A 15,886-nucleotide genomic window follows, 5' to 3' on the forward strand; every position below is an offset into this window, starting at 1 on the left:
AGGTCTTAACCCACTGCGCTGCCCAGAAAATAAATAAAATCAAAAAAGACCATTGCTGCATTACTCATTAAAAAGTACGGATATATGTGTGAGCAGCTTATGGTACGCGTGAGTGCAGAGGCGGAGATCTTAGCGGCCAAGCGATGCATCAGAGCCACAGTATAGCTGGTCATAAATAGAAAATGCATAGACCTCTTGTGGGACGGGGTCGGTAGTCTTTGGTGTAATGAGAAGCGAGGTCAGAACTCAGATGGGGGTGTGTTTACACTGCGTTTCACAGTGACTGACAAACGCACCTCGGTAACAATCCTCATTACTGCTGACACGTGCAACACTATATAATACACACCCTGTTGTGGGAGAATATTGTGCTTTTACCGCTAGTGCTTTGTGTTCCTACATAGGGTGTGATATGATATACAATATGATGGTGCATATTTTCCTTTTGGGGTTTTTTTGTTTGTTTTAATAATAACATTGCGTAAAACACTGAAGATTTTACAGCAGCAACATACTTTGTCCCCAGTGCCAAAGACGAGATTCTCGTCATTTATTGATTTCTATTCATTCAGTTTGAGATCGCTTTACACTACCGTCTATCAGCGTCTCCGTTGAGATAAACAGGAAATGGTCCGTCTGTCAGTAAAAATGTTCCCCTCGTTGACTTCAATGTTCAATGAATCTTGGATTCTTTTCCCAGATTGCATTTTTGATCAAAACAAGCTTTATTCACGGCTCATAAGTAAAGCGTGGTCGCGCTTACAACATTCATGTGGAAAACGTGATATACGGCCATTTCTCAACATGGACACGACTGACGATTATGCAAGAATAATTGTGATTAGCTCAAATGATTGCGATTAGACGATTATGTAATAATTGTGACAGGCCTAGAGAGAACAGCATGAAAAATAATTTAATGGAACTGAACAGAACAGATTGAAAACTGGTTCCATGTCTACACGCCACCGCAGGCAGTATAACTGTTGTCCCCACACACACACACGCACAAGCGCACACGCGCACATGCACGCTCCACGCACACACTGCGGCACAGTGCGGCAGGCAGGCAGGCAGTGTAGCAGATGAAGGCTGTAGGCTGTGGGCTCTTAACAGTGTTAGACCGAGAGGTAATGTAGTTAGTGACCTGTGTTCTCCTGTATGTCTCTGCTCCTGTCCCCGTGGACCGGGCTTTGTGGTTTGTTTGTTTTGTGTGTGTGACCTCATCCTGTGTTACACAGGGTAAAATCCTGAGTGTTGATTCACCTCAGAGAGTTAAATGGAACCACATGGGCCTGGAAGGGTCCATTTGGTTCCGTTTGTACACTCTCAGAGTTACAAATCTATGAAGGAAAATTTTTCGATGAATATCTGTGCGTGTGTGCGGGCATGTGTTTCAGATATAGGCCAGTAATGATTGTACTGCACCGTCCTAAGATTAGAGCTAATGTTAGGGTTAGCGTTACAGCGATCTGGGAACCCATCGACCAAAAAAGGAAAAACAGCGCCCTCTTTTCTTTCGAATTACCTAGGCTGTACTGAGTCTAGGGGCGGCGCCCAATACAATGTGGATAAACAGGATGTTGGCCCGTTTGGTCCATCCTCTTCCGCTACATGTCTTTGTTTACATTCCTAACATTCCTGACTCTACATGTTGTAACAGGAGCTGCCGAGAGATTCTGCTGCGGAGCTCTGAATCTGTCTAGGGGAGATTAAAGGCCTATAGTCCAGTTTCCGGTGAAGAGGTGACCACCGGTGGTTAGTAAAAACAGAGAGATGTTTTGTGTGAGCAGTCACCACCGTGGTGTGACGTCTTGTTGTAGTTTTCGTGGTCACCTCTTCACCGAAAACTGGACTATGAATAGGCCTTAATGTTACGGTAACAGGGTGTCCCAAAAAGTTTACTAAACCACCGTGTATGTCTGTCTGTCTGTGGTTGTGTTTCTGTCTGTCTGTGGGTGTGTGTCTGTCTGTGTGTGTGCGTGTGTGTGAATTTGTGTGTGACAGTGGAGACGCTCCAGACGCTGGTGAACGGCAGTCTGGGAGGTGCCATGGCGGTGGGCGCGGGGCCGCCGGATGGAGGATGTCCAGGAGGAGGTGCTGTGGGACCGGTGTGTTTGCCCCGGAGGGCCGAGACGTTCGGAGGATTCGACAGTCACCAGATGAGCTCTAAAGGTGCGTTCAAACCTGAAGATGTATATTTGTTTCCAGTCGCTTCAATCACTTCGCTTTGGTCGTGCAGATCAGCGTTGGTAAAACATAAATAAAAATTACATTTTTAATCTAATGCGAACGCGTTAGACATTGACATTGTATGTAATCACGCCGCTCGAACTATCCAGGTTTGAATATAGATTTAGAGCAAGTGGCTCCTCGTCTGATCTTCCATTGACGTTCTGCAAAGTTTTGTCGTCATGAATTATAAATCAGGTTCATAATTCATAGCATCACATCACACACCATGATATAATTGAATCTGCACTCCTCTCTCTCCTCTCCACTCTTATGTCTGTTTTTTCTCCTCCTTGTCTCACGACACACACACACACACACACACACACACACACACACACACACACACACACACACACACACACAGTCACACACACACAGTCACACACACAGACAGACAGACAGACAGACAGACAGACAGACAGACAGACAGACAGACAGACAGACAGACAGACAGACAGACAGACAGACAGACAGACAGACAGACAGACAGACAGACAGACACACACACACACACACACACACACACACAGCGTTTTCAGGGTATAACATTGTAATTTGGACTGGTTTCTATCATTTCAGGTGGAGACAGAGATGAGAGCGGGGACACGGCCGCAGACCTGCGCAGGACAGAGTCTGACAGTGTTCTGAAAAAGGTAGGAGCCTGATGCACAAGTTGGTAAACAACAGCTACTGACTACTGTACAACCTCTGGCTGGTATACGCTGGTAACACGACAACAGAAATGTTGCCAATTGACCTTTGAGCAAGACACTGAACTCGTATCTGCACTTCTCTGCAGAGAGTCAGTGGCTGTGCTGCTGGGACCAAAGCTATGGCCGCTAGGTCAGATATTGTGGGCTGAGGGCAGGACTAATGTCAGTGTTGTGTTGGTGGAGTGTTTTACAGTGGATGTCTGGAGGGGGTGGACAGCCACAACTCATTGTTCAGCTTTATGCATTTGACCTCCAACATAGCGATGATGTCGGTTAGAAACCTTGTATGGCCAAAACCGTTCCTTTTTATTATGATTTTTAACGTTTAAAAATAGTGAAAATAGTCAAGCTACAAGCTCTGCTATTTTCACTACTGGCATAAGTGTAAGAGATAGGATTTTTGGTTTAAAATACAAATATTTACAACATAATTTGTGAGGATACAGATGTGAGGAACTTAATTTAATTGACTATTACTACTTGTCAATTACATTAAGTTCCTCACATCTGTATGCAAATTCTACATTTATTTCAATTTAACAGTTAATAATTAATCAAAAATGCGGTTCTATCATTGGGTGGTTTTCTGTGCTGTCTGCGTGTGCATGTGGCCGAGGAACACACATGTGGGCCTTTTATATTCTTTCTGTATATCAGCAAAGTGTAGATTTTTATGTTAGACATTGAGGGAAATTAAGATTCTCAGTATTTAAAATAATAATTACACCCGTGTGAAGTGAGTGGTGCAACTCCGTGTGGGGGTCCCCGGAAGTTCCAGACCCACAGGAACAGGGTGCGGGTCCGGTTCCGGCGAGCCACCCCGCATCCGAAACGGTCGATGGAGATACAAGGTTTCTGCCTGACAGCAACGATAGACAGTATTCAGGCATTCTCTCTCTCTCTCTCTCTCTCTCTCTCTCTCTCTCTCTCTCTCTCTCTCTCTCTCTCAATCTATTATTTTCATGCAGTGAAGCCACTTGATCACGTCCTACAGGCCTCGTCGCTAGAGGGGAAGCTGTGTGTGTTATGTAAGCTGATGAGAATGAATGTGTGCTTCTGGGAGGCGCTCAGTGGGAGGGAGAGCCGTCCAGTTGTCATTGTTCATCTCTTAGACAGACAGCAGGAAGGCTGAGAGGGAGACAGACTGTAGGAAATCTATTATCCCAATCAAGATGGACTGCTTGTGAGCTCTGTCTCTCTCTCTCTCTCTCTCTCTCTCTCTCTCTCTCTCTCCAGGGAGGGAATGCCAACCTGCTGTTGCTACTGAGGAGGAACAGCGAGGTAAGAGTTCTGTGTCTCACAGTCGATTAGCAACCAGTGGCGTGTCCGGGACGTGGCCTGGGGTGACGCCACCTGGCCAGGTGCCAGCTCCACATTACACAGTGGTGGAAAGAAGTACTCACTTTTTCTTTGTTTTTTTACTTGAGTAAAAAAAATACTGCAACGTAGAAAAGTCGTAAAGTCTGGACACGCCACTGTTAACAACCAACATTTCACAGGCCACATTTAATACTTCAGTCTGTTCTCCAAAATCAATCTGTGTTTCCCAATTAACACAGCCTTGAACAATAGATTATATAAGGAACTAAAAAGGTTTATTGGACTGGACTGGATTAGTGCTCTAAATACCGGGTGTTAGTGGCCACAGTGTTGGCAAAATACTTTGCCAACATTGAATGCAGAGACAAAGAAACAACCAGGTTTAGACGTATAAGTCAATAATGTTAAAATAGTAAAAAGGTGCTCCTGGGTCAGTCGGGACAAAACATCAGATTAAAAAAAGAGAGATCCGGGTACTCAGAGTTAAAAAAGGAACAATACTTTATTAAACCAACATACATTATCTCGACCTAAAGGCTCATTCATAGTCTGGATTTCCGGTGGTGAGGTGACCACCGCTCCGGTGGTGAGGTGACCACCGCTCCGGTGGTGAGGTGACCACCGCTACGGTGGTGAGGTGACCACCGGAGCTGAAATAACGTTGAGCGGTGGTGAGTAAAAACAGAGAGAAGGGCTGGGGTGGTGGCGGTGGTTTGCTCTTCACCACGGCTTGTGACATCATGTTGTAGTTCGGTGGTCACCTCACCACCGAAAATCCAGACTATGGATGAGCCTTAACAGGTGTTCATCGGTAACCTCGAGCAGAGACGATGTACCCCAAACCAGCGGATTTCGGACCGATCAGCGGCAGCTAGAGGCGGGATCAAGGCGAGACTGATGACGTATTGAAGCTGTGTCACAGCATACATGTAAACACAAACTAACAAGACTACAACTAGAAATTATTATGGAGATATCGGATTTTTCCCCCACTGGTTTGGGTTCATCGTTTCCGCTTGAGAGAGACCAGATTGAGGTAGGAGGAGGGAACTTGTGAACTCAATACTGCCGCAATCTGGCGGAGTCAGGTTAGTTCATCAGGCCCCTGATGAAGACCTGTCGTGTTGAGACCGGTCGAAATATGTTGGTTTAATAAAGTATTTTCCCTGTTGTTAACTCTGAGTGCCTGGAACTCCCCCCTTTTTTTACTCTGCCAACATTGTTCGCACACGGTATTCAAGTCAACAGTGTTGTTGTTTTCTTACAGCAGGTTCTTCACAGTGTGTCTCACCTCCATGACCTGCTCAGTGCACTACAGGTAAACACTCCACCCACATCTATCTATCTGTCTGTCTGTCTGTCTGTCTGTCTGTCTGTCTGTCTGTCTGTCTGTCTGTCTGTCTGTCTGTCTGTCTGTCTGTCTGTCTGTCTGTCTGTCTGTCTGTATACATGTATGTCTCTCTATGCCTTCAAATCACTTTACTATAACTTCCAATCTGTCTGTCTATTTTGTACAGTGTAATAATCTATATCCATACATCTTTCTCTGTCTGTTTATTGATTGGTTTAATCTAATCTGTTTCTGCTTCAGGCAGTCTCTGGTTCTGCAGGTCCATCTCTGTATTGATCTATCCGTACATCTCTATAGTATTAGTATTTATCAGATCAATAACATCTGTCTTAATTTACTTATCTATCTACCCACAGCAGTGGTTCTCAATCGTTTTCATGTCAAGGAACCCCAAATTAATATGTATTTGGCCGCAGACCCCCATCTGAAAATATGTTGTGCTAGGGGCCCCCATACACGATTTGTATTGTTAAAATGTTTGCACTATGCTAGCACTGCTGAGGTGTCCATCATTGGCATCCGTGAGAGAGACTATGGAGTCGCGCTCTGGAGAGAGGTTGTTCTGCTTTTAGTGCAGTGTATCATGCATTCCCTTCCGCACTTCACACATGAGAATGATGCTGATCGACGTAAGACGTCATATGGCCAATATAAATGTTAGGTCACATAGTCAGGGACGCTGACAATTTTGTTATTATTGTATTATTATGAGGATTGGCTTGCCACATTGTGTTGCCCCCCCTCGGCGTATTGCCCTACGCACAGTGCGTACTATACCGCCCCCCCCCCCCCCCCCCCCCCCCTGCATTTCCGGAGTAACGGATCAATACAGGTCTTATATTATCGTATCTAATCAATGTCGTGTGTGTGTGTGTCTGTGGCTGTGGCTGTGGCTGTGTGCCAGGCGGTGGTGGTCCAACAGGACAGCGTCATCGAGGACCAGCGTCAGGTGCTGGTGTTGTCCAACAGTTCCGCCTCCAACAACAACAACAGCAGCAGCACCTCCTCCTCGACCTCCTCCGTGGCGGCGCTGTCCTCCTCTCGTCCCTCGTCGCGGCCCAACTCCCTGATCGAGCAGGAGAAGCAGAGGAGTCTGGAGAAGCACCGGCAGGAGCTGGCCTCCTTGCAGCGGCAGCAGGCAGCCCACGCCGAGGAGAGGAGGCGCAGGGAGAAGGAGTGGGAGAGGAGGGAGACGGAGCTCATGGACAGGGAGGTGCTGCTGCACGTACAGGTACTGTACAGAGCAGTGTGGGAAAAGTAGACAATTGTTTTACTGTGTTAGAACTACTACTACTTACAAGTTAAAGTCCGGAATTCAAAATATACTTTTTTTTACTTTGCCCAAATGTGATAACCATGGCTGTTTTTAGCCAAATAAGTGGGGTTTTTTTGTGTGCAAAACAAATGCTTGCAATGGATTCTGAATCATGAAAACCCCCTAGTTTGACACGTCACATGCTACTTAAAGCAGAATTACATTTTGAGAATTTTGCCTTATATAGGTTGTTGCATCCCTATAATGCCTATACTAATAGCTATTTGGCATCAGTTATGAATTCAATTGTCCTGAATTCCAGGACGAGGAGACGGGGAGGAGGCGTGTGGAGCTGGAGCATGAGCACGAGGAGTTGCAGAGCAGGAAGGAGGAGTACCAGCGAGATCTGGAGAGACTGAGGGACGCCCAGAGGAGACTGGAGAGAGACAGAGACACGCTGCAGAGAGACAGAGAACGTCTGGAACAGATACGGCTGGCCGAGGTAAGAGGGATGGATTCGTGCGAGTTATTCTCCTCAAAATCAATCCATTTTAGTTTGGTTTGAATTAGATTTGTTGTGCCTCGTCCCATAGACACACCCCTGGCAGGCTGGCCCTCTCCTCCTACTTTATCAATGTGTTCAATTCATAAACTACACAGTGAAATCTGTTAAAATTATACTTTGAGTAATCGTAAAGTGAGGGTAACATGGATGCAGTGTGTTGGGGACTGGACCCAATCGCCTCCATTCTCTCTATATCCTGTACACTGCATTGTTCTTGTGTGTAACTATCAGCATTTGGTATATGATCGTCTGGCCATATTGTGATAAGGGCTTCTATCTCTTCATTAGACTACGTCTGTACACGTGACATCTTTACGCTGCGTAATAATGCCTTCTCCTTCCTCTCTTCTTCATCCCACAATGGCACATCCTTTGGTTTCAGCAAAGTGAAACCCCTGTTTTTTGATGAATTAAAATTATGTGTTATGGCCGATAACCGATATTACCGATGTCGATATGATCTCATTCTGTATTGAAAAATTATAATAATTTTGTCCATTCTGAAAAATACATGTAACAGGGTGTCTGTACTGCAGGCTTAGGCAAGTCAGTTTAAACTTAAATAACTTTATGTTTAATATTGTGAGCTGGTAGATCTGTTCAAGCTGTTACTTTGGGCTTTTTTATCTGTAAAGACAGACTGATTAATCAGACCTATTAATTTATCGGTCTGATTGAATAATCGAACCGATGCCGATTAATCTAAAAACAACTAGAATCGGCCCATACCGATGTGTTGGCCGATTAATCTCCCATCACTAATTAAAATGTGTCCGCAACAGAATTCGAATGAGCATTCACACCTGCCCAAACGAAGTGCACTTTCCGACATTTCGCTTTCATTCGTTTTCATCGCAATAAAGCATCCTGGTGTGGTGACCTAAGGTGACCTAAAACTAGACTATCACTAAACCATTTCAGATGACTAATATGTGACTAAAACCAATATTGACATTTTATTCAAAAGACTACTAAACTAAATCAAAATTTGCTGCCAAAATCAACACTACAATCCTCCCCTGTGCCCTCCAGGGAGGGACCAAAGAGACGACTCCCTCCACCGTGTTTGAAGACTCCCTCCATCATCATCATCCCGCGGACAGAGACTTCCCCGAGCTGCTCCTCCTCACCTCCTCTTCCCCTCCCCCCCGACTGCAGCCCACCGCCGCACGCAAGTCCCAGTCCCTCCCCCGAGGGAGGAGCCTCAACCCCTTCTCCTCCTCCAACTCCTCCTCCTCCTCCAACTCCTCCTCCGGCCACCAGATGCCCGGGCGGCTGCTCCAGCTGGCCAGTAAGAACAAGGACAAGGATAAGGACAGGAAGGAGAAGAAGAAGAAGAAAAAGAAGGAGGGGAAGGGGACGACAACAACGGGTAGGAGAACCTTCATTTTGGCCAGTGAGCATGGAGCTTTTTTAACCAGAGCCCTAGTATGGGGTATATTACAGTCATTCCCTTACTGGCCCAGAGTGATTTGTGGGAAGACATTAAGACATACAGCTCCTTTGCACCATATTAGATCTTCAGTTCAGCAAATAATATACTTACGACAGGATTATGACTAAATAGAGTATAGAGGATTCAGATAACAGTTTAGTGGAGATGTTTCTTCAGGCAGATTGTTTCAACATTTAAGATCCTTACACACAGGGGTCCCGGGTCATCAATATGTCCGTACAGGCGTACACGGACAAATCTGTCCGTGGCAAAGACTTGGTCTTGTCCATGGCAAACGTTTGATTACATTTTTACACACCATTATAATGTTCTTATTTTGATCATACCCTGTTCCTGAATGTCAAGTCTCCTGGTTTTCTTCTGAATATGTATGACACTGATTTACTACGACGCTATGGCACATTAGGAGTGCACTAGACTTGTATTAGTAACAGAGTAGTTCTACATTGCAGTATTGATACGTTTGAGTGAGTAAATAAAAATAATAAAATATATTTTAATAATAAAAATGAATAAATGGGAGTAGTTTTTCCACCGCTGCTGACTGCATGGTCTCCTCTCCCCCTACAGACTCCCTGCACCTGGAAGGGGCCACTCTGGATGGAGAGATCTTTTTCTGCTGAGAGCGGAGAGGCCTCCCACCAGCAGTCACTCACTGAAGCTTGGTTCACGTTGAGACATTTTCGGGGGGTGCGGTAATCTCATCGCAAATTGCTCATTAGGGTCATGCTCATTTCTTCAGTCCATCACATTGACACGTTGACAGAAAACCGCACAAGCGACATGTTTCACTTTTCAGCTCTGCTGTGAGGGCTCACCGAGGCCCAAAACCTCTGGTCCCAGTGTAGGACTGCCAAGCTGCCCAAAGTGCCCAAGAATGCTACCTACAGCTAGCTCCAATCCCTTTGTCACTGTGACTCTTGTTGTACACAGATGCGCTCATGCACGCACGCACACACGCACGCACGCACACACGCACGTGCACACACGCACGTGCACACACACACACACACACACACACACACACACACACACACACACACACACACCTGTAGTCATAGCAGGAATAGCTCATGGTGCTTCCCAATGAAGCTGGACGACATTTGGACGACAATCCAACCATCCATAACAATGGGACTACAGAACTTGGACGCAAAAGTCTTATATAGTCAATTTACAGTATGTCTCTCAGAGATACAGATATGTGGAAGGAGTGAGTTTCTCCGTTTCTCTCGGGAAGCATTCACAGAGCCAGAGAGAGAAGAGAGGCATTTAGGAGATAATTACCTGAGGGGAAACTGGAGCCAATGCATTTCTTTTAAGGCAAGTTTTCAAAAATGCAAAACCGTTTGCAAAAAAAAGGTTAAAAAGTATTTGTCGCATTACTACTTTGTACAGTAGTGGCCATTGTAGAAGTTTCCATTTGCATTAGTTTATCCTCAATGCACCCCATATTTAAGCGTCCTTGATTACCTTAAATGCACTATACAAAACGAGTGTTCTTTTTTTTACTGCATATAATTCTGCGGCTGTGGCCGCAACTAATTATCCAGGGTCCACTCTGTATTATAAGCAGAGCAATCATTCAGACATGTCTGTATAATGTACACACGGGTCCATTCAGAGTATTCAGATGGCGTCCAGCTCGGTTGAGTGCCACTGAGGAGATCTCCTGCTTTATCCATCCATCTCTGAATAGGCTTTTATACCTCTTATCAGATCGATGCGGCCCTGCATTTGGTGTTAGCTGCAGGTAGCATATATAGCTCACTAATTGCTCCAGCCTCTTCAACCTGAGTTCTTCTGCTTTGAAAGGATTTATTTCTTGCTCAATTTCCCTCTGTCGGGCTTCCTTAATGGAGTGAGTGTAACAAATTGAGGGGTCAGCGCAGAATTTCCATTGATTCTAAAATCCACGGCAGTGCAATCATTTTAAATCATACAGCCCAGGTACCGGTCTTGCACTCAGATAGACCTACAACACTTACAGTACAATCCAGGTGTAGTGATGGACTCCAGAATCACTCCAGCAGTGGTGGAAGTACATTTACTTAAGTAGGCTACTGTACTTAACCCATTTTGGGCGGGAACCCCTTTTGGTGTTTTAAACATTGTTATAGTTTAGCTATTGAAAAATAGCAGATCTACAAGCTCATAGCGTGCCACCGAGTGGCACGCTACGAGCTTGTAGGTCTGGTATTTTTGAAAAATCGTGAAAATATTTATTTCAGAAAACTGGAGGATTTAGAAGATTTTTTTAAAATTTTGAGGTCAGGCCTAAATGGGTTAAGTACAATTTTGAGGTATTTGTACTTTACCTAAATGTTTCCTATTTCCAATACTTTTACTTCTACACCACTATATCTCAGAGGCAAATATTGTACTTTTAATCCACTACATTTATTTGAAAACTTTACTTACCAGTTATGTTGTTATTACAAAACATACATTAAACACCCAATATACATTTTGGCCAATATACATTTTGGCCAATATACATTTCGGCCAAATATGTTTATACATTTGATAACTTGAAATGAGACACTTTCTACTTGTTGGTACTTGAAGTACATTTTGATACCAAACCTTTTGGACTTTTACTCAAGTCATTTTTTTTATTTGGACTTTTACTTGTAATTGGGTATATTTCTACATTGCAGTATTGATACTTTTACTTAAGTACAATATTTGAGTACTTCCTCCACTGGTGATGGACTCCAGAATCACTCCAGTCAGATGAAGCTCCTTTAGAGGTGGTCTGAGACATGTTGATGACGTTACCCCCTTTACCTTCTGGAGTTGAAGGTCTTAATCATTACACCAGCAATGGGCTGTTCAATCATATTAAAGAAATGCAGGATATTATCAAAACAAAGCATGCGTTCTGTCCATGCATCCTGCAGGCAAGGAGGCTCTATGTGAAATTCAGAATACTGTGCTTCTGCTGCAATGGCTTCAGGCTTGATTTTAGGCATGTCAGTATAATTAATTAGTTACCAGTTGTTTAAGCACTTTCCTTGTCTCGTTTGAGTGCATTTCACTTTTCGGTTTTCAATCACAATCGTGGAGCGCTTCATGTTCACCGGAATGTCTATTCAAATAAGCTCCCGGGCGCCCGTTAAATAAAGGAAAAAGCACATCTGCAATGAAACAGTAAGGAGCCAGATTGTGAGGCATTTCGGCTTTGTTAGACAATGAAGTGGAGCGAGACAGGAGGCAGAGAGAGAGAGAGAGAGAGAGAGAGAGAGAGAGAGAGAGAAGCAGTGAACAGTATGTAAAATAAGTTGCAAGCTGGATTCAAATCCATAATATCACTTTTTAGGTAACCGTCTGAAAGTCACGTCAGAGTCTGTTGATAACTATAAAATCAAATGCTCCTTTCTGAAAGCAGGTGCCGATAAAAGGTGCATTCTTCTCTCAGCGCAAGCGGAAACATTCATGAATATCATTGACATGATGTACGTTTTGGGTTTAGTGAATATATATGTATGTTATGCAGTATGGATTTTTTTGTGTGATATACTCCCAGTTTTGGTGTCCATATCTCAGGCAAGTATCTTACGTCTGCTAACTGCTGGACAGTTAGAGGCTTTTTAATGTGAGAGACTAACAGTGAAGTGCAGAGGAGCCACTGGGAAAAACAAGTCCCTTTAGTTAGCCTGCATTAGTACTGGGGTACTAATGGTGACCCCTGTAGAAATCCCCTTCATATACAGTACAGTACAGTACAGTACAGTACAGTACAGTACAGTACAGTACAGTACAGTACAGTACAGTACAGTACAGTACAGTGCAGAACCAAATTTGTATATTTAACCACTTAAACCCTCTATTCTATGTAAAAAATAAAAAAGGGGAAACAAGTTACAACTGGACCTCTCTCTGCAAGCTCACAACTACCAATCTAGTAGTTAATAATTGTACCAGCCTTTTTGAGTGGTGTAAACCACTCCTACAACTGGCTTTGTTAGTTTGTCTGTCTGTCTGTTCGTACCAAAAAATGAGCATGGTTGCTATGGTCACCCAGTTCACACGGGTGTGATTTCATTACGTCAGACATTACGTCAGACCACAACTGATCAGTCTATATAAGACCTTACACCACTCAGTTCACACGGGTGTGATTTGTTTTGTTCAAGTGGTTAAAAAGTGCTAAAAAAATGAATCTCTAATGTCTGCATCTCTGCCATCTCTGCTGGCTTAAAAAAGATCAAAACGGATCTTGCTTTCATTTTACCCTCAAATAGCTCTTCTAATAGGAGGTAGAGCAAAAGTGCAGCGGCTGTAGTTTCATGTGTACAAGTATAAAGAGAGAAAAACAAGTCTTCTACAATGGCTGCTTCTGTACAGAGCTGGCTGTCTGAACGCCTCTCTCCTCAACATCTCTTTTATCCTGCTTGTTAAATAGTTGTTTTGTGTGTGTGTGTGTGTGTGTGTGTGTGTGTGTGTGTGTGTGTGTGTGTGTGTGTGTGTGTGTGTGTGTGTGTGTGTGTGTGTGTGTGTGTGTGTGTGTGTGTGTGTGTGTGTGTGTGTGTGTGTGTGTGTGTGTGTGTGTGTGTGTGTGTGTGTGTGTGTGTGTGTGTGTGTGTGTGTGTGTGTCCACTGTCCATGATTGCCGTTTCATGTCTGCTTTGGTTTGTTCTGCCATGGCTGGCATATAAGAAGCTTACAGAGGCTCAGGCAATTAGCCGCTTGATGTCTTTCTGTTACGGCCATGTGGCGTAATCCTGCCAAAGACACACAAAAGTGGCAGCCCTTTTAATTTATTTAAAATCGTTTTATTTGTTTGTAGTGTCTTGACCGCTAGGGGCATCGAACCAGTGACTTGAGTTACGTCCGTTGCACATACACACAAACAAAAAACAGACACATACACACATGCATACTATACAGGCCTACTGAATACACACTTTCACACACCCATGCAAGTAGACACAGAGAGGCATCAACTATGAAAGCTGTTCCTTTTCCTCTCATTTCTTGTCGTTCCGTTGGAGTTCCTGGCGTGTTGTCCCTGAGGCAGATCACACGGTTGGCACGCAGACATAATGTAACGCTGATGGAGCGCGGAGGAGGAGGAGAGGGAACCCTCCGCTCACTTTTGATACACGGGGTTGGAGTGGGGGGCTGTCATATCGTACCCGGAGGCATTTATAATTGGCTCACAGAACCCACCGTAAGTTGACATCGAGCGGTAAATGGATGTTAAATAGAAGGTAGGGCTGTTGGTAATGGTTTTGGCTCATGGGGAGAATAGAGAACCAACCGAGCAGGAATGGTCTTGGATCAGTCATTTGTAACTCTCTTGTCTACGTGGTCTGAACGGGCAGAATGAGACAAGAAAACCAATAAGGAAGAGGCAGACATGGTAGAGTTAGGATGGGAGGTGAGAGGGAGAGGAGAGGAGTGGGACGGAGAGGAGAGGAGAAAGGCTGGGAAGATAACTTGATGGAGGACATGCAAGGAGAGAGGGAAGGGTTATGTGACGAGCTGATTGCCAGTGAACGTGAAGGAGGGACATGATGACTTTGGGGCGGCGTACTAACAGTCCTACAGTCATGAGTCCGACACCCTACCCAATACCCAGTCCTACAGACTGTCGGACTGTTAGTATGTCTAACAACCGCATGCAAACCCCTGTGTAGACGGTTAAATGGTGAGGGTTAATACAACTGGCACTTTCAAAGAGTTAAATGAACACTCGGGATTCAACCGTGTGTGATAGAAGGCTGTTGTTTACCCTTCAGCTAAACCTAACCTTTATCACATAATTCACACAACAACACCTTCCTGCTTGTGCCGCAGTCCTATACAGTAACGAGGATCGACACACTCCTCATTCACACATATTTGTAAATTCAATACATACTGTGTTGTTACTGGTGAAGTATTGCTATTGATTACAGTTGCATAAGTCGATTTGAATGCAACATTGATTGTTGCACTTCATGGTTTTATCAATAGAAAATGGGGTAATGGATGCCACTGGGTTTTAGTTCACAAGATAAGTTCATTGCATAAATGGAATAGATGTGACACATTTACATGGAAGCAAATGTGCAGTACAGGAACTCAACGTGAATGGGATGTAATGGATTCTCATGCCCTATTTTACTCTTACTCTATACGTCTTAGTATGGTGGCGTGCAAACTCACAACACGTCACAATGTGTTTTTGCTATTTTGTAGCTATTTAAAAACAAATTGAAGTGAATGAACTTCTGTCAGAGAAGGCATTGAGTATGCCCAAGGGACGAGTCATGAAAAGCACTAGAGTACAACCCAGTATGTTTTGGAGAAGGCTAGAAAGAGTCAAAGGGAGACAAAAAAGAATAGCTCTTTATAGCTTTTTATACCTCTCCTTTGAACATTATGTTTGGACCATAGTGTTAATCCTTGAGACCATTAAATAACAATATTACAAATTTCAACAGCCATACGGTGTCATCGCTTTTCCTGTAAGCGGTCTATTCTATGTTAGTTTCCATTGGTACTGACAGAGGCAATTGATGCATGCATACATGGTCGAACGCGGAAGAGCCGGCTAACGTTGCTGTAGCCCTATCATATAGACTTCTTTCTCAATGATACGCAACGTTTAAATCAAACACTGACCAGTTTAACCATGCTGGTTTGTTTTGGGGCCTAGCAGTCAATACTGCATTACTAGTGCTCCGCAATTTGTTTCATGAAAACACACTTGATGTGACCATCAGTCACCAATAGGTGTCACCAAAATGCACTAAAATAGATGATCTTCAGGATTAACACTTTGAAATGGGTACATCGTTCTCATTCTGAGCAATGTACAAACAAAAGGGTAAAAGCAAAAATGTAAATATGATTCATGTACAAAATAACAAAGAAAAAAAAGAATCAAATGTAAAAAAATATATAATAATGAATTGCTTGTTTGATTTCTGATTGTTTATTGCCACATTTTTGTAAGAATGCTTTTATTTATGTTTTAATCTATCACACTGTTGGGGTG

At 43.9% G+C, this 15,886-nt stretch overlaps 1 protein-coding gene across 1 annotated transcript in view; it reads left to right on the top strand.

The window, feature by feature from the left end:
* The window catches only part of LOC306920965 (A-kinase anchor protein 13-like), a 55,608-nt gene extending 44,243 nt beyond the window's left edge, over positions 1-11,365 (top strand). The window contains exons 20-27 of the mRNA XM_079497984.1: positions 2,008-2,175; positions 2,815-2,888; positions 4,185-4,229; positions 5,536-5,586; positions 6,524-6,850; positions 7,197-7,376; positions 8,472-8,811; positions 9,466-11,365. Of these exons, the coding sequence (XP_079354110.1) occupies positions 2,008-2,175; positions 2,815-2,888; positions 4,185-4,229; positions 5,536-5,586; positions 6,524-6,850; positions 7,197-7,376; positions 8,472-8,811; positions 9,466-9,518 (1,238 nt within the window). The 3' untranslated portion in view covers positions 9,519-11,365. The remainder of the gene's footprint in view (positions 1-2,007; positions 2,176-2,814; positions 2,889-4,184; positions 4,230-5,535; positions 5,587-6,523; positions 6,851-7,196; positions 7,377-8,471; positions 8,812-9,465) is intronic.
* The last annotated feature ends 4,521 nt before the right edge of the window (positions 11,366-15,886 follow it).

The sequence above is a fragment of the Electrona antarctica genome (assembly GCF_951216825.1).
Source record: "Electrona antarctica genome assembly, chromosome: 3".
NCBI classification, from domain to species: Eukaryota; Metazoa; Chordata; class Actinopteri; order Myctophiformes; family Myctophidae; genus Electrona; species Electrona antarctica.